Source organism: Pezoporus flaviventris, unplaced genomic scaffold (assembly GCF_033815535.1).
Source record: "Pezoporus flaviventris isolate CSIRO_AGI_PZ_B2104156 unplaced genomic scaffold, CSIRO_AGI_Pfla_v1 ptg000045l, whole genome shotgun sequence".
NCBI lineage: Eukaryota > Metazoa > Chordata > Aves > Psittaciformes > Psittacidae > Pezoporus > Pezoporus flaviventris.
Window position 1 is genome coordinate 11,984,152 of NW_026892593.1, and position 19,314 is coordinate 12,003,465.

The 19,314-nt window shown below is 48.7% G+C and overlaps 1 protein-coding gene and 1 long non-coding RNA gene across 7 annotated transcripts in view; both read right to left on the minus strand.

Annotated features, from left to right (window-relative positions):
- Nucleotides 1-4,150, minus strand: part of CELSR1 (cadherin EGF LAG seven-pass G-type receptor 1) — a 165,583-nt gene extending 161,433 nt beyond the window's left edge. For 4 of the 6 annotated variants that reach the window (XM_061467480.1, XM_061467481.1, XM_061467479.1 and 1 more), the window contains exon 1: nucleotides 1,274-4,097. In XM_061467480.1, the coding sequence (XP_061323464.1) occupies nucleotides 1,274-3,956 (2,683 nt within the window). In that variant the 5' untranslated portion in view covers nucleotides 3,957-4,097. Of the gene's footprint in view, nucleotides 1-1,273 lie in introns of all 6 variants that reach the window. The other 2 variants (XM_061467484.1, XM_061467483.1) reach the window with 1 other exon arrangement.
- Nucleotides 1-19,314, minus strand: part of LOC133276571 (uncharacterized) — a 787,535-nt gene that overhangs the window by 368,689 nt on the left and 399,532 nt on the right. The window lies entirely within an intron of this gene.

The window sequence follows — 19,314 nt, forward strand, 5'->3', positions numbered from 1 at the left end:
CAAACACACAGGAGAGCATGGCTCTCTCCCCCAGTGCTGCACACCATGACTAAGTACAGTAAACCAAGTGCTGCCAGGATTATATCACAGCTTGATTATTCATTTTTAATACAACCATCTAAAAACCAGCATCTCCCAAAGTGTCATTTTATGTACCTGGTACTTTCAATTATATTTTTTTGCTAAAAGAATACAAAAATCAGCTTTAGGTTGCAGAGGGAGGCAGTGAGGAACGGATCTGGTTAAACCTTTGAAAGTCAACAAAAGTACGGGATCAGGTCCACAGTAAACTTATAGACTGGCATCTGCAGAGGAAATTACTCACTGCATGATTGATGCCACAATTAGAGGCATAAAAGCAATTCCATAGTAAACAAGCAACTGAGCAGAAAAAGAATGATATCCCAAGAGCATGTATGTGCTCATAAAGAAGTATACATTGTATGACATCAAACAGTCTTCACACACACACAGACGTGAATTCTCAGAGGCAGTTAATGGTAAAGTAACCCTGCCTCTCTCCTCCTCTCCCTCTCTGCAACAGCACTGATTTTGGGGCAGCGTTTGTCCAGTATCTGTCCCTAACACTACTAAAGCAACTCCAGTGCAGCCAGCCACATTGCACAGCTGTTACACAGCTGTAACTCACTGCTTTCAGAGCTGCCATTCCCCACAGGAGCACATGCCAGCAATGCAAACCAGCACAGCTCCACCAGCATCACATCCACCCAGGCCACACCAGTGGAGAAGCGGTCTGAGACTCTACTAGCCAAGCCTCCCAGTATGCAGAAGGGAATAAACATGTTTTGTTGCTAAAAAAGCAGAGATACCAAATCTCAACCGTTTTGTTTTGGTTTTTCCTAAGAGGAAAAAAGAAAAGGGAGGGAATACAGCATTACAGATGGCATTACAGATACACATGCATTCCCTACATCTTGGCAAGTCACATCATTTATTACCCTTCTGCAACCACATCAGAAAAGCTTCAGCTGAGTTACCACCTCAGCTGAGGGCGTATATACCCCCCATGCATACTCGTATTTATTTACCCTTGTGATCCACATTTACTAAACAACTTCAAAACACCACTTCAATCCACAGCACATGGACTTGATGCATTGCTGTGGTTCCTCTCCCAAAATTTCAGAGATAAGTTGCTGCTTCAGGAAAACGAAAGCTGCACACTAACCTGCACGTGGGCTATTTCTGCCCATGCCCCCATACTGTTCAAACAGACAGAATGACAATTTATGAACCTCAAAAACTTGCTTACCTGAGACTGACACTTTCATGAGTGCTTCCAGGGGTCTGTTGTTGTCCAGATCACGACTGAGTTTCAGTTCCCCAGTGCCAGAGTCCAAAAGGAGTAAGTTTAATTCATTGCCTTGCACAAAAGTGTAGGCCAGGCTATCAGACACATCAGGATCATGAGCTGGGATCTTGCCAATCACACCAGAGGGGAAGCTGTTGGACTTGTTGGTCACGTAGTTATTGAAGAGGATCTGGAAGTCCTGCAGCACAGGTGGGTTATCATTCTGGTCCAGGAGGCGGATGTGCACTGTTGCCCGGCTCACAAGAGGGGCAGAAGTGGCCTGCACCACGATCACATACTCTGTCCGGCTCTCATAATCCAAGTCCATGAGGGCCGTGAGGTCTCCATTGAGCAAGTCTAGTTGGAAGACCTCAGGGATATTCCCCTCTACGATCTGGTACATGATCTGCGCATTGGTCCCCTCATCAGGGTCAGCTGCACTGATCCGTGCCACAATAGAGCCCACAGGGCTGTTCTCTTCCACAAAGATGTCAAATTCATCCTTCTCAAACACAGGAGGGTTGTCATTGATGTCCAGCACAGTCACCTGAATATCCACAGAGGCTTTCAGCGGTGGGCTGCCCCTGTCCACAGCAAAGGCCCGCAGGCTGTAGACAGCCACGTTCTCACGGTCCAGCTTACGCAGTGTGCGTATCACTCCAGAAGTGGGTTCGATGTAGAAGTCCCCATCTCCATCGTCACCACCTTGGAACGTGTAGAGGAGACGGCCATTGAGGCCCGAGTCACGGTCTGTGGCAGACAGCTGCAGGACACTGGTGGAGAGCGGCACATCCTCAAACACAGAGCCCTGGTAGCGGTCACGCAGGAAGCGGGGTGCATTGTCATTGGCATCCAGGATGAGGATCTCGACATAGGTGGTGTCTGACTTCTGGGGGATGCCATTGTCATGGGCTGTAATGGCCAACGTGTAGGAGGCCTGGTCCTCATAGTCCAGCTCCATCAGGGTGGTGATGGTGCCTGTGTCAGGGTCGATGCGGAACTGGGGGATATTATCATCCAAAATGTAAGTGATTCTTGCATTCTCCCCTGTGTCTTCATCAGTGGCACTTATGGTGACAATGGAGGTGCCAATGGGCTTGTCCTCACTGACGCTCACTGTGTAGTGGGAGCTCTGGAAAACTGGGCGGTGAGTGTTTGCATCTGTGACATTGATGAAGACCTGGACAGTGTCAAAGCGAGTGCCATCAGAGGCAGTGACTGTGAGCACATACTGCCTTTCCTGCTTGTAATCCAGCGGCAAGGCCAGTGTGATCAGTCCCCCTCCACTCTGACTGGTGATGGCAAAACGGTTCCTGGTGTTGCCACTAGTGATCTGGTAAGTCACTACACTGTTAACATCCCTGTCCACTGCTGTCAGGGTCAGGACACTGCTGCCCACAGCCGCATCCTCATTCAGTCTGAGGTGATACACTTTCTCTGTGAAGGTGGGGTTGTTGTCATTCACATCCAGGACAGTGATGGACACGCTGGCTGAGGAGGTCATGACCGGCACACCATGGTCCCTGGCCTCCACCCCAAAGTGATAGTTCTCCACAGTCTCTCGGTCCAGCTCTGCAGCCACCGTGATCCACCCTGTGCTGTTGTTGATCTGAAAAGGGAACCCAGAGTCACTTGCTATGGGGGCACCACCGGCGGACGGTGCCATCTCTACAAGTTTGTATTCCAGGCGAGCGTTCTCCCCTGAGTCAGCATCCACAGCCTGAATGTGAAGCACTGAGTAGCCCAAAGGAACGTTCTCCAGCACCGTGGCCTGGAAGGGAGTGCTCACAAAGATGGGGGCATTGTCATTCACATCCACGACCTGTACCGACACCATGCCACTGGAGTTGATCAAGGGAGGCCTGCCCCCATCCTGGGCTTTGATCCGGAGCGTGTACTCCCGAATAGTCTCATAATCCAGAGGGTTGATCAGGTCAATGGCACCGGAGAAAGAGTGGATGTAGAACTGGCCTTTCAGGTTGCCACTCACAATGCTGTAGTGCACCTGGGCATTGCTGCCTCGGTCCCTATCTGTGGCCTGCACCTGCAGTATCTGGCTATTCACCGGGGCATCCTCTGGCACCTGGACCAGGTAGCGCTTCTCACTGAACTGGGGGTAGTTGTCGTTCTCATCCTCCACAGTGATGTGCACCGTAGCTGTGGCGCTCCGTGGTCCAGGATCCTTGCCCTGGTCATTGGCTTCCACCACCAGATGGTACTCAGAGACCTCCTCGCGGTCCACGAGGGCTCGAGTCCTCACCACCCCAGAGCGCGGGTCAATCTCAAAGACCCCATCACCAGCTCCCGGCTCCAGCAGGCGGTAAAGCATGTTGGCATTGGCTGGGGCATCACCATCGGTGGCGCGGATGGTCAGCACCTCGTAACCCACCTCCAGGTTCTCCCGGATGCTCTCCCGGTACTCAGGCTGCTCAAACACCGGCTCGTGGTCGTTGGTGTCACTCACTGTCACCGTCAGGTAGGTGGTGGCCGAGCGGCGGCGCGGGGAGCCGTGGTCGGAGGCGGTCACCTTCAGCACGTGGGTGTCCTTCGTCTCCCGGTCCAGGCTGCGGGCGGTGACCACGCTGCCGGTCTCGGCGTCGATGGAGAAGTAGTCGTTGGAGCGCTCGTCGAAGAGCGCCTCCATGGAGTACGCCAGGCGGCCGGCTTCCCCCTCGTCGGGGTCCTGGGCCCGCAGCACGATGACGGCCGTGCCGGCCGGCTCGTTCTCAGGGATTGAGACCTGGTAGCTGGGCAGCTGGAACTGCGGGGGGCTGTTGATGCTCCGCGCCCGCCGCCCGCCGCCCTCCTCCCGCGGCGGCGGGTCCCACCCGACGGCGGCTCCGCGGGCCCCGGCGGACGGAGCGCGGCGCAGGGCGGCCCCCACCGCCCTCAGGCGCCCGGCGGGAGGCAGCGCCGGCGGCTCCGCGGCACCGGCGCGGCGCCCCGCGGCCCCCGGGGGCAGGTGGAGGAGCGGCACGGCGCGGGGCGGCCGCAGCTCCCCGCCGCCCGCCGGCGCCAGGGCGCAGAGCAGCGCGGCCCAGGACACGCAGGCGGCGGCGGACAGCCGCAGCATCTCCGGTGCTCAGCGGGCAGCGGTGCCGGGCAGAGCGCTGCCGCACAATCCATCCACCCGCCGGGCTGCCCGCCCGCCCTCATCCAACATCCGCCGGCTCGGGCCCCCGCCGCCGCCCAGAGCCTCAGCCCCGTCCCCGGGCAACGGGCTGGAGAGCTCCAACTTTTCCACCTTAAACTTTGAAGTGAGTTCAAAATGGCTCCCCTCCTCCGCCTCCCCCCACCTCCGCTCCCGAGAGGGCGATTAGCATAAACCTGCTGCTCGTCTCCCTCCTTCGTAAAAAGAAATCAATAAATTAAACACCGAGGTCCCCCCGCGCCGGGGCCGGCCCAAGGGCAGCGCCGATCCGTGTGGCTGCGCGGGGCGGCAAGGCACGGCACGGCAGAGCCGCCCCTCTTCGTCCTGCTGTCCCGTCCCGTCGCGTCCCGTCCCGTCCCTCTCCTGCCGCTCCGCTCGGTTCCGCGGCGGCGCTGAGCGGCGCAGGCAGCGCGGAGAGCGGCGGGCGCTGCCCGGGGCGGGGTTTCCTGCCGGTCCCGCCCGGCCCCTCCCGGGCGGCGGCGGTGGGGGCCGAGCCGGGCCCGTCCCCGTCCCTGCGGGGTTCCCGCCCCGTCGCCCGGCGCCTCTCGGCGGCCGGACTCGGCCCCGCGCCCGAGCAGGCGGGAGAGCTGCTCCCCGGGCGCAGGCTGCGGGGGTACCGGCGCTGCGGGGCCCGGGTGCGCGGAAGGCGCAGCGGCGCGGGTCGCAGCCATCTCCCCGCCGAGCAGCCACCTGTCGCCCAGAGCAGAGTTACACCGAGTTCCATTTGTTTCGTTGTTTTCCATCTCTCCCGGTGCGGTTAAACACCAAACGCGGTAAAAACCACTTGCCAGGACAAACCGAGCCGCACGCGCCTGTCGCGGGGCCCTCCGCGTTCCCCGGCGGAGGGAACGGGGACATACGGTCCCGCCTTGTTCTGAGCTAATGCGAACCGACAGGGAGGATCTGAATGAAAGATTTCTTTGGGGCGACTGCAAATAGTTACACACAGACGCGAACTTGGGTAGTTTGTGGGAAGAAGCGAAGCCAAACCCCGCATGTAAATGTTGTGCTGGTGATTATAGTGTTAATTCTACGAATTTATGCTAAATCCCTACTACCGGTTTACTTTTCCCCCTGCTAAGGCGCTCGTTGAAGCGGTGCGCCGCGGCCGAGCCTCCATCCCCGCGACTGCAGTGTCCTCTTGTGGGAGGACTGACAGCTTTGGTTCTTCAGCACTTGGAAGACTGGGAAAAAAAAAACAGACTCTTTCAACAGCTTTCATCCCCGGAACTGCATTATTGCAAGGGGGGAAAATACACCTGGATTATTGCCAATCTGTCTGTCGGGGCGGGGGGGGGGAAGAGGTTTATAAATCGCAGTTTTGGAAGACGTTTAGCTGATTCAGCTTTACTCAATTAGATTTTTTTCACATGGAATTTAGGAGCTTAGATGGCTTTTCAGATCCTCTGATGAAAATGATAGCTCTGAAAAGGAGGAGGATGAAATAGGTTAAATTTAAACATAACCTTCCCTCTGTCAAGCTTGAGTGGATGTAGTGGTCTGTTCTGTACTCCAGAAATCAAGAAATTCACTCTGTAGCTGTTTTAAATCAGCTCAATATTAACTCAGGATCTGGTTTAAGTTCATACTTCTCTGTGTTCTTGTGCTGTGATGCTTAATGCCCACATTTAGAAAACTACGCTTTTGTTACAAAATAATCATTTCCTATGGCTTTTAAAATGTGAAATCCAAGTATGTATTTCCAGAGTTTGTATTAGTAAGATGGATTCTCAGGAAAAGACAGTTTAAACTCTTTTTCTCATTTTCGTTTTATAGAAACAAGAGGCAACATCTGTGAGTGGCGAAGGAGAAGATACTGTAAAAGCATCTGTATGAATCCAATTGTGTGTATAATTACACAAAATCCTCCATCCTCTTCCTGTTTGTGTGACTTTGCCTTCTCTTTTCAGATGTTTGTTGTGTCTATGTGATGTGTTTCACTATCTTCTCAATAACTGTATAATCCCTATTGTTCCTGTCATGCATTACAATACTTGTCATATAATTTTACCATGAAAATAGATTTTAGATGCAAGATGGTGAATATAATGAAGACCAACACATTGTCCTACTGAAAAGAGTGGGCTAGTTTACACGCAGGCAACCCAAACTACTTTCTGGATGCAGGCAGTGGTGAGATGTCTCACCCAATTCCCACATTGCTCTGTCCAGAAGTGGGGGTCACAGTATGGCCAGTGGTTGGGGCTGGCAGGATCTGTTTCTGCTTCCATGAGTCTTGAAGAGTCAGCGGAGGCAACAAGAAAACTGAATGGCTGGAAAAGGCAATTCAAGTTGGGGAGGGAAGTGGGGATTACATCTGCCCTGTGTTTTAACTGAAAAGTTTTCAATGAAGGCTGATCCTCCTAAGAAAATCAGATGCTCCCTTTGGGTCTGATTCTGCAGATTTTGGTAAAAGATGCCCTTTCCTACAGAAGAAATCACACCAACGCCACCATGATGAGCAATATCCATAAAAACATGCAAGTGGGCGAGGTTTGGCTTGACCCTTTGTTTCCCTGGTACCAATTGATGACATGTTCGTTTCACAGTTCAAGAAAAATCTGTTTTGACTTGTCCAGGAGTAAAGTGTTTCAAGTTTCTTTCCAAACAGAATTTAAAACAAAACCAGGCAGCTAAAGAAGAAAAGGATAGCATTGTTACCCAGCTCCAATCAGTGCTCAGCTCTAAAAAACGTATGTTTAATTAAATTTTAAGGATTTTATTAAAACATGAAGTTTACAAGGCCAGGGAAGAGACTAAGAATGATTTCTGAATGTTTGCTCTGCAGTGAGATCTGCAGCCCAGAGGAGGAGCAGTGTAGAGCTGGGGTTGCCTGAATATAGATCCAATAACAGTTTTCAGGCTGGAAATACACTGTAACATCCATGCTTGTGAAGGAGGTGGTTCTATGGACAGTGATGGAGCTTTTGCCCTCTTGGCCCACCAGTACTTCGACAAAAGACTTAAAAATTCACCTTCAGTGATGCTGTGTTAGAAATAGTTAACTCTGTTTTAAGAATAAAAGTGGTGAAAAAGCTTTTTGTCGTGGGATTTGGGAAGTATATTGGTGCTATAAGGTGATGCTGGTGATAAAAGGTGATATGCAGTATGTCTCCCGCCTCACAAACCAGTAGGTTTATTTTCTAAACCCTTGCTTGGGGCAGGTTATGCATGAGAAGTTATCCTCAAATTTAGGTATCCATGCAACACAAACTGTATCATGTACAGCATCTCTATATACATAGTGTTAACATAAACTGATAGATGTAACATGTATTCATGACTGCATTTATTTACTTCACAAATGCACCAGCGATCTATTGCTGCTAAAGTAACACTGAGAAACCACAACAGGCAGCAGTAAAGCAGCCTTTAACCACACTTTACTCTTCAGCCTTCCAATTTTCCAGCACCTGGAAAGAAACTAGAAATTTTGTGCCACACATTAGGAGTGAACAAAAACAGGCTCTGGAGGGGACTGTTATTTATTATCCCTTATTTCATGTAAACTGACAATGCATTAGACATGAAAAACAAAACAAATAACTTGTGAGTTTTTAGGCTACCTGTGCTGGCTGCTGCTGCATCCTGCCCTCATGGTTGGGTCTCCTCATTGTCTGAGACGGCACATAAGCAGAGATCAGTCTTCTGTGATCCCAGGAAAAGTCTAATTAAAGAAGAAAGGGGCAAGCTAAGAGCAGTTCCTCAGTCTCAAGGCTGAGCCTTGCTGTCATGTTGTTCCCCACAGGGCTGCCGCTGGCTGACTCACCCCTGGTTCTCTGGGACTGGGCACTGCAGAGGGGTCCCCTCTGCCCAAAGCACCCCACAGGGCACCTTGTCCCAGTGCAGTGCGAACTGGGCCAAGCGCTGGTGCCAAGTCCCAGTTCCTTTAGTGAGCTTAAATTGGACAAACCCAGGATGTTAGACAGCTCCTCCATTCACTACAGAAAGCATGATGACAAGTTGCTCTGTGAACAGGCGTCTGGGCTTCCAATGCCCATAAAAATCTGTTCCACATCCAGCCCAAGAAAGATCAAATGAGCCAAAGTAATTCATTTTTTCATGTTTCATCTGAGTTTATTTTAAGACTAGAAGAATTATTTCGAGCTCCGTAAGGTGAAATTTGAACCTTCACCTATTGCAGGAACCACATGGGTTTGGAAACGTTTCAAAACATGCCTTTATAGCTAACGTTCATTATTCTTAAAGCCAAGAACAGATTCTAAACTGGTGGGACCCTTATTGCGGGAATGATGTTCGGGGCTTCTTGGCTTCTGTAGCTTCTGTTCTGCAGAAAGAGAAGAAACAGTTCTGAGCTCTTCGACAGTGAGTTGTTGTAGCCAGTCGTACTGTTGCTTCTTTTAAAATCCTCAGTGGAGATAGCAGTGATTTGGTGTTGGAACTTGTTTATTTCCTTAGACTTAATACCATCCATTTATAATTTACCCTAAGGAGCTCAGCTCCACCCTTCTCAAACACTGCCTGTGAATTTCCTCACTCTAAATTGGTTTGGGTATTTTTTTTTTCCCTCCTCACTCACATTAGCTAAAGGCTGCACTTGTTACAACATGCAAACAGACAAATAAATGAATAGAAGAGCAAATTTCATGCCCAAAAGTTGCACGGTAGCCAAAAGCAAATAAAAGCTGAATATGATTTGACTTTTATGTGTGGGAAAAGTGATGCAGAGGCTAGTGCACCGAAAAGTGCAGTTCTATAAGCTAACAAGCTGTGTAACAAACTCTGTATCAAACTAGTATATAAAACCCGAGACTAATGATCCAGTTTAAGTAAGCAGAGTAGAAAGCCCAGGTCCATAGATCCATGTTACCTTCTTTACTTTTCAGACCTCTCCTATGCATTAACAGAGGTACCGAGTGAAAAACAAATCCTTGAAAATCACCTTTTAACATTGGGTTTGCAAGGCTTGCCCTTTCTCTCTCACAGGGTCTCACCCTATGTTGTACAAACAGATGAGAAAATCAGCTGTCATGGCTTTTCCCAAGAGGTTCAGGTGAGTTTGCTGCAAGTTTGCCGTCAGGCCACAAAATTGAAGGTGCAGCAGGACAAGTTTCCTGGCTTTGCCAGCTGCTGTTATCTAGTCAGGGGATTAGGGGACCAATTAATAAGAGACGAGTGCAAACGGCAGACACATCCAGCTTGGCTAAGAGACAAGTCAGGGACTGGAGCAGGCTGGGGTCTCACCACACATTGCAAACATTCATGTGTAGTCACCAAGAAGCAGTTATTGATGATGGAACAAGAACATGAGGAGCAAGGAGATGACACGGAAGATGAGTAGACTGAGTAGTAGTGTTCAGGTACTGACACAGATGTTTCTGCAGGACTGCACAGCATGCTCAAGGGGTAGGCATGCTCTGCATTTACATGGGAGTGTGGGGATAATGTTCCTGTACCACTGTCAGTAACAGGTCCTTGTTGACTAGATCTGGGTGCTTGTAACATTTTGTTACACTCCAGCCTGCTCCAGTTTCTCTCCAGTAATTCCTTAAGATGTCTCTACTCTTTTGTCAGCCATTTAATATTGAAACATTGATTTCTAGGATTTTAATGCCTCAAAACTGATATATTCTGAACTTCTTATGGTTTACATAGAGACACAATTAGGTTTCTTCCTCCACTATCCATTGCTTATCAGCATCTGTGATTGTATTGCCTATTCACTCATCACCAGGAGATACTTCACCCCTCCAGAGCTGGTTAGATTTGATGTCATTAGATGCAACAATCATGGCTATTTTTGTAACACCTGCACTCTCAGTCACCTCTCTGTTCAGCTCTCTCCCATCAGCAGGGCTTTGTAGCCTGCTTTCCATGAGCTTGCTGTGGGCAGCTTGGACACAGGAAAACCATCAAGGGCAATTCTTTCAACTGCTTATGAAAGAGTATTCAAAGTGCTTCTGGTGGATGGGCAATGAAGGCGGAGGGAAAGCAAGGGCACTGTGACTTTGGTCTAAACTATTCCTTTCCCAGAAGTTCAATTACTCTCAAAGACAAGGCATTTCAGGCTCTCAGGGGAGGGAGCACACAGCTGTAATGAAACGCTTGCAGGCAGGGGATTAGTTGACCTGTTGGAAAAACAAAAACGTTGACTGAAATGCCTAATGTGGGAATATGAAGTCAGTGTAACAGGTTGCTCAGATAAAAGTGCTATTTGGGGCTTTGTGGCTCTCTCAGCAAAAATACCCTGCAAGGGTGATGTAGGTGTTCAGCATCTCTGTTAATCACTGTGTTTTTTGCAGATGGGGTATTATGGCTATTGCTATTTCCTCCCCTTTCTTAGGGTCATTTCCTTCCTGGAGCTCAATGTGAAGATACAGTCTTGGTTTCCAGTGCTGGTCTGGAAGCACACCATACACCACAGTCACTTTTCACCTTTCCCCAGGAGGCCCAGGAGCAGCCATTTTTTTATCATATTTTGTATCGTATTTCCCAGCATTCGTCATCATCCCTGAGGCTTGGCACTTCTGGGTATGAAAAACAGTGTTTGAAAAGCCACTGTACCAAACTGTTTTGAAAAGCTTCAGTAAGACTGCAGTGGGCCCCAGTTTGGGGTTTCTCTGGCTCTGGTTTGCGTATGCAGAGCCACCACATCCTCCTGCAGACATCCAGAGGGGTCAGACCTGAGCACTGGTGCAGGACAGCTGTGTTGCCCTGCTGCTCTGCTCTCAAGCTGAGCTTTGCCCCATGCCAGCCCACCCCGTTGGCACAACCCCATGCCCAGTGAGAAACTTGGACAGGGTTACCCTGTGTAAGTTGGGAAAGGTAAAAGAGCTTTTCTCTAGGTGCAAGCCATGCTGCACCAGTCGTCCTTTGTGCCAAAGAACAGCCCTGTCCTGATTTATTTCCTGATATATTTTTAGGTTTCATTTCAAATGCCTGAAACATATTACGTTTTCAAAATCCAGTTTTAACTGTCTGCTTTTTCTGTCCCTTTACCAGCTACATAGCACCAAAGCACTTCTTGGGTGGGATCAGTTGCGTTACCTCTCTAGTAAGGGCTCACCACTTACTTGCAGATCATGTCTCCAGTTGCCAGATTTCTTTGGGGATCACTCAATATTGTTTCATAAAAGAGAGGAAGAGCATTTGCACTCTTAATGAATTTAGTTGTCATCACTTGTCAGCTCTGCGTGCTGAGGTCTCAGTTAGGTAACATAATTATCATTCTATTTATATATAGGTGATTATAATCTGGGAAATGGTCCAAATTCTGCTTTTTAAGTAGAATTGGTCAAGCCTATTTGCAGCAACTGGAGCCCCTCTGCACGCAGCAGTGGCTGTTGGCTGTTGGAGGATGTGCTGCGTGGGACCAAGGGGACCTGCTTTCTTACTCAGGTACAGCCAGGGGACATTTCTTGTTCTGCCTAGCATTCCCTGAAACAGCTTTATCTTCAGATATTCTAGCCTGGAAGCTGTAGTCATAATCACGGGATACACAGGATGGGGAGTGGGAATGTCATTAGGCTGTCAGGCTCATACTGCATTCCTACCCTTGCTGCCAGGCTGGTTTTCCCTATAGTGACAGACACGGGTCCCGCAGTCTCCAAAGAAACAAGAGTCACACAAGATGGTTTCTCATGGAGTGGCTTTGGTTTCAAATCCCATCATCACTCTTGCCACAGCAAGTTCCCAAACAAACAGCACAGGGCTCTGCAGAGGCAAAACAGCACCATAAGCGCCCTTCCTGCTTCTCCAGATCTGACCTACAGCCATAAAAGCTGTTTGATGATTTGTCTGTCCTCAGGGGCACAAAATATACATTCAGGTGAAATGTCCATCTGGGAATATCTCTCACCATTCCTACTGGCATGTGTAGTATCACCCCTATCTGCTGTCTCTACAATTAACTGCATCTTCTGCCATGTCACGTTTAGGTAAATGCAGGGTGCCCTTGGGTTTTGCAGGACATTGGCAAAGCATTGGACCGTCACCCTCATCTCTGTTGCTCATCCAGGGAGCATTGCTGTGACATTAGAAAGCACTGATCTCCATTTCCACCCACAGTGCAGAAAATGACATATTTTCTGAACTACAAGAAGGCTGAGAGGCTCAGAACTAAAAATACCCCTGCAGCTGCCACTGTCACTGATGAGGAAGGTTGTCAAAATTGGCTTATTAGGAACATTTTAATCAGCAAACCATGTTGTCAGCACAGGGGCAGAGAGGGGTCCTGGGCTAGTCACGGACCACAGTGCTGGGATGCTGCAGTTCTCATGAGTGGATATCACCGGGTGCTAATAGGTTGCTTCTTGGGAAAGGTGATGAAGGGAAGCCTTTGGTCTTTTTTAAGAGGGAATTCTCCTATCCTCCCTTTGCTTTCTCACCCAACTGCATGATGCACATACCCTGGAGATGCCAGAGCACCTGGGGACAGCAGAGCTGCTGAAGGCACATTGCCCTATACCTGCTATGTGTCATTCTAATACAACAAAGATTGCTACCTGTCCTAATTCATGATCTCCAATCGTAGTATGGCCATATGGCTCTTTTGGAAAGGCCTTGCTTTTCTCCTGTCCTGTGACTTTTGACCAGATGGTTTGTTCACCCCTAAGGCAGCATTGTTCTAAAACATAGAAGGTGTGAGGGAGGTTGTGGAGTTTCCATCCTTGGAAATATCCAAAAGCCATCTGGCCATGGGCCTGGGCAAACTGCTCTAGAGGTCCCTTCTAACCTCAACCCTTCTGTGCTTCATCGCCTGGGTGTGGACACAGAAGTTTCCTATGGATGTGCAGAGGTGATGTGCAATGACCCAAGAGCTGTGGCTCTTGAGCAAGCATTTTTCTGTGGTCTTCTCTCTCCCTTGGATTCTGAATCCCAGGAACAGGAACTGCTTCGGGCACAAGCTTGCAGCACTGCAGTGCTCCATCAGGAGCAGCTGGCATGTCAAACATATGGAGTGGTGGGAGGGCTCTCCAGCAGTGTTCATTTAGATTGCTGAGTTATCCATTGACAGATTTGCTAAGTGAGACATGCTGGGATGTGATAATCACAGTGACATGTTGTCTGCTGGCAGGTCTGAGCACAGCCTCTTTCCTTTGGGCTGAATGATGCTGCATTGCTGGTATTAGCACTGTCATTGCAAGAGTTTATCTGGCACCCATCAGTGTCCCTGAAAGCCATACAGACCTGTCTTCTTGCTCTTGGTGCTGCCAGAGGCTGGTCATGGAGCAAGGACCATGCCTGCAGGTGGGGTGGCCATGGCAGCGGGTGCTCAGCATCTCTCAGGTGAGCCTGCCAAACACTGTGCTCACCATGGACCATGTTCAGGGTTTTAGTGCTGTGGGAGCACTGACTGTCCCGAGACAGTCTGAATGAGGGATGCAGGCAGACAGGACCCTCCACAAGGTCATTGTTTGCATCCAGCATGGGCTTTGCCTGCACCTACAGAAACAGAGCAGGCATCTGGAGCCACTGGATCTGATAAAGGGAAGCTATCCCAAAATGACTCAAAAGTACTGATGTAAAGTGTTGCTAATTTTATCAATTATTATTCTTAATTATTCACACAAAAACACGCACAGAGACCAAATTAAATGAACATTGCCTTTGCAAAGTCAAGCTCTCAAGAGCACGCCAGAATTAAGGTGACCTATGCATGCTATACATCCTCCTTGAGTACACCTATTACAGGAATATTTTGCAGTTTCTCAGTGTAACACTTGTTCTACACTATGGATTTACCATGGAAAAGATTTTAGCCCTCTCACATTTAGCTGAGGCTTTCCTGGCTATCTTTCTCCCTTCCTATCATGAACCATGTAGATAAACTGCTCCTGCTGATGTTTGAAATATAATCTAGTGGGAGATGAGATGTGCTCCAGCAAATGTAGCCTTTGGGGTTTTTCCTCCAATGTGGAAGCCACTGGATGTAAGTGATGCATAAAATTCAAGAATGAGCAGATCAAAGGCTTCTTGGCTTGTTATCCTGCCTCTGGTGGTGGCCAGTAACAGGTCCTGCGGGCAGAGCATGTGGAGAGGACAAGCAAGTACTGGTGTTGCCTGAAAGTGCTTGTGAACTGCAACCATTTGTGGTCCAAAGACTTTCTGACTAGAAACGATGCCTTCGTTTTCAATCGTGTCAAATTAATTTTCTCCCCCAAATCTGGCCAGTTCCTTTCTGAACCATGTAAACTTCGCTATTCTCCCATAGACTGTTGTGAAGCTGCAGCACACGTGAGAAACCTCCTCTTCCCTCCCTACAGCATCTGTTTGGGCCCTCAGGCACCCCTAGACAGTGCCCTCTATTCCCTCAGGACTTCATGGGCAGCCATCACAGTCCCCCTCTGTTGTTTGTTTTCAGGGTTAATGTCTGTAGTTGTTTTCTGTAGCTGTTTTTTCTCTTACATTTGCCTTGAGATGGGCCCCCAGGACTGCTTATCATGTTTTGATTTGCAATAACTGGTTTAGAACTGTGTTTGCTAATGTGTTTGACTTAAACCTATCTACCTTTTATCTACAGATTCCACCTACCATTTTACTGTCCAATTTCTGGGTATTATGAAAGCCTTTTGCTTTACCCCTGAAGTAATTTTCATCCTCATTGCTTTGGACAGCTGCGTACAGCTGACTGATTTTACCCATTATCCCTCAAGGTCTATTTCCACCTTCTTTTGCTGATTCTTTAGGCATTGGTTGCTCAGAGCAGCCGCAGCACATGGTAGTGGAGGTTTCCAGCTGGGACTCCCTTTCCCTGTGCATACTGCTGGTATTCTTTGGTTTTTGGCAATTGCTTGCTCACATGCAGACATTCTCTCTCAATCCGTGGCAGCTCCTTTATGAGCTGCTGCTGAAGGATTTCCCCAATGCCTCTGAAAAGTGAGTTGACTGTATCTATCTGTTGGATTTTGCTTGTCTGTTGACACTCTCTTGTCGATGCCTTTAAATAAATCTTACAGATCTCTGAGTCATGACTGCTGCCTCTGTGATTACTCTATTATGCTATATTTATTCACATATCCACACCACCAATCCTTTCCAATAGTTTTTTTGACCCGACTGTGGAATGGGGAAAAACAAAAAGAGTCCATAGATTGTGATAGCTTAGGGTGTTTTTCATGTTTCTGTATATATTCCCATCCAAAAGACTGCCTGCCTCCACCAAAGAAAACGGGGAATCGTGCAATTCATCTTCCAGCCACCAGGTAGAGGCAAAAGCCATTGCAAACTAGCTACCCGGGCTGTAATAAAGCAGCATTTCCAAGATACTAGTCTGATTGACATCAGATGAAAGCTTCTGGCCAATCTGTCTTCGCGGTCCTTAAAATAAGTCTGGCCAAATTCAAGTATAAGAAATTCTTTTGAATCCCATTAGCTCTGTAGTCAATTAGTTAATTAGAATGCAGTTGCAGACAATCGGTGTGAAGCACACTAATTATCCCTTCCTACCCAGTGCATGAAAAATTCATCACGGAAGAGTTGCTCTACCTTTTAAGACAATGATAAAAACAGCGGAGGAAGCTTTAGTGGCGCTCTTTAAAAGCAGCCTTTTTCTTTTTTGTAGGAAAACTTCATAACTGCCCTGCTAAGAGTTTTCTAAATCACAGACTTTCATGTCTGGGTTTATGAAAAGACTCATTTAAAAAAGGGCCAAATCTTAGCACCAGAACTCAAAGGTATGAAACGCTAAATGTGAGCAACTGTATCTATATTATATTCATGATTTTTCAGGGATTAGAAGGAGGAGAAATGTAAACAAATGTAAACTATTGGGGTACCAAGGGCAAAATTTACATCTATCAATTATTCTCTGTACAGGAACAGCACCAATCCTGATCTTTCAAAGACATAAATCTTCTCTTGACCTTATATATGAGATGCAACTCTTATTATTTGCATTGCATCAGCTCAATGAAGCCCCTCATGAGAATCAAGACATCATTACACCACGAACTATGCATGCATAAGCTTGAATGAGACTACTCATAACCCATGTCTGTCTTGGAGGATCAGTGTTATAGATGCTTTGTTCTCCCCTATGGCTACATGATATCCCCTCAGTCATCGGAGCATGGTGGGCAGTACTGGGAGATGCGTGGCTTCACAGGACACCAGTGGCACTCCACAGACTGACGCTCCCGTCAAAAAGCAGTCTCTGAGTTTCTTTTCATGTGTCCTGGGTTCAGCAGTAGCAGTCATTTTTCTCCTTCTTGGTAGCTGGTGCAGTGCTGTGTTTTTGACTTTTGGCCCTGGGAATGGTGCTGATAGCACCGATGTGTTTAGTTACTGTTCAAATGTTTGGTCTGGCCAAGGACTTTGTGAGCCTCATGCTCTGCCAGAGAGGAAGGGAAGCCAGGAGGAAGCAGAGACAGGACACCTGACCCAAACTGACCAAAGAAGTATTATTCTCCTGCCACCACAGACCCATGGAAGCCTGGGCTCTGGCACTTACTGGGGTCTGGTCACCTCACGCAGTGCAGTTTGGTTTTTCGGTCTGAAGCCCCAGGACTGGGCCTTTAAATGCATTTTGTTCCATTTGCTGTCAATCATTGACATACCCCATTCCTTGCATGGAGAGACCAGCCTGCTATGTTAGCTTTTCCAGTCTCTTCACTGTGGCGTGTTTATAACAGCAATTTAATGTGTTGAACCTGCTTTTCACCATCTGAGAGTTACTCAAGAAGAGCGGGAACCTCTTTGTTGTCTGATTACTTAACAGGAATAAACCAGAGAAGAGCCCTGTGAGCCAGCAGCGAGTCAGCGATGCCAGGTAGAACAGGAGGACACAGGGAAGGGGTCAATGTCAGCCAGCAGTGGGTAGAGCTGGCAACACCCTGCTCTGTCCAGCCTGGCTCTAAAGAGCTGCTTCTCCAATTTTAGCTTTTGTTGAGTATGTAGTAATGCAAAAACATCTGGCATCTAATACTATCCTCAGGATAAGTATGCTGCTTCAAAAGTAGCACAGTGGTTCAGCCAAGACTTGGGTGCAGTTCAGCACCTGGAGTGGTGTGATTGTATGCGGTTTTGAGCTATCTTCTGTGCAAGTTTCATGACATCTCAGGGGAAGCCCTTCCTTCCCAAAATAGAAGAGGGATCATCAGCACTTGCTTTGCCTGACATGAGTGGGAAGCTTTGTTTTTCAACCTTTGGCTGATAGAGCTAGAGATGAGATGATGTGATTTACCACTAATAGCTGCAATTTGATTAGTCTGAAAAGTGGATTCAGGATGATCCATGCAGGATGATCCAGCACTTTTAGTCTTTGATCGAAGCAGAGAGAGGCTTAATCTGCCTTCCCAGATGAAGGAGAGGGGTGAACACATGATGATGAGGAGGAGGACAAGGAGGAGAAGAGCTGCTGAGGAATCAGAGCCATTTTTAGGAGAGCCTGGGAAGCAGGGGAGAGCACTTAAGGTCCTTGACAGGCAAGGAGCAAAGCCAAGCAGTGGGAGCTTGTGAGCTTGGTCCTGGCTCCCTGGGGAATTTCAGCAGTGAGGCTTGTGAGGGATGGCGATCCTGGAGGAAGGGCAATAGAAAAATAACAGCGATGTACAGGAGAGGCAGCCCAGAGGGAAAAACAGAGGGTTTATTTTGAAGCCATTTTATCCTGGACTGACAAGATTACCTGAGCCTCAGGAAAAGACCTTGTCAGCCTGGCGACTTGCTGTCCAAAGCAGACACATCCCAAAAGGGGAGCTGTGACCCAAAGTGCCAGCTGTGGCACCTTGTGTGGTGGAGCCCCAGCACAGGCCCAGGGCCATGCATAAAGCCCCTGTTTTTAAGCCCCTGTTTTTAAGCCCCTGACACAGGTGAGGGTCCTGTGCTGGCAGCCCCAAGGTCAGCAGCGTGGACATGCAGGTGATGCTGCCTTCACTCTCTTAGAATCACAGACTGGTTTGGGTTGACGGGACAGACAAAGATCATGTAGTTCAACCCCCTACCACAGACAGGAGCATCTATCACTAGATCAAGGTTGTTCAAAGCTCTGTCCAATCTGACCTTGAACACGCCAGTGATGGGGAAGTGCTGTTGCTCTGCTCAAACTAGCTTTTCTGGGCCCCGGGAGTACATGGGTCACAACAACCCATCCTTCAGGTAGTTATTCTGCAGCTGCCAAACATGGCTTTGCTTCACCTCATGAAGTGTTTCACAACTGACAGCAGCTACAGCCCTGCTCCCTTCCTTCCTGTCTGACTTTGGAAGAGCTGCAGTGATGCCTCTGAACTCTACAACACCTGGAAATCCTTCAGTGACCAGAAATAACCAATGTCCTCCCTGCTTCACCTGAAGCATTCACTAGGGGTAGGCCTTCTAAAGGCAAGTGAAGGTAAGAAGTTAAGGAAGGTTATTTTGCTGGATAAAAATCTGTCTGGATGGACAGGCCCAAAGAGTGGTGCTGAATGGGATTAAAGCTGGTCACAAGTAGTGTTCCCCATGCTCAGTACTGGGGCCAGTTCTGTTTAATCTCTTTATCAATGACCTGGACAAGGGGATCATGTGCACCCTCAGTACGTTTACAGATGACACCAAGTTGGACAGAGTGTTGATCTGCTGGAGGGTAGGAAGGCTCTACAGAGAGATCTGGGCAGGCTGCATCAATGGGCTGAGGCCAGTGGTATGAGGTTCTACAAGGCAAAGTGCCAGGTTCTGTACTTGGGTCCAACAGCCCCAACAGTCCAACAGCAACTTGGGCACAACAGCCCCATGCAACGCTACAGGCTTGGGTATGAGTGGCTGGAAAGCTGCCCAGAGGAAAAGGACCTGAAGGTGTTGGTCCACAGCAGCTGAACATGAGCCAGCTTGTGCCCAGCTGGCCAAGAAGGCCAATGGCATCCTGGCCTGTATCAGCAGTAGCGTGGCCAACAGGACCAGGGCAGTGATCATCCCCCTG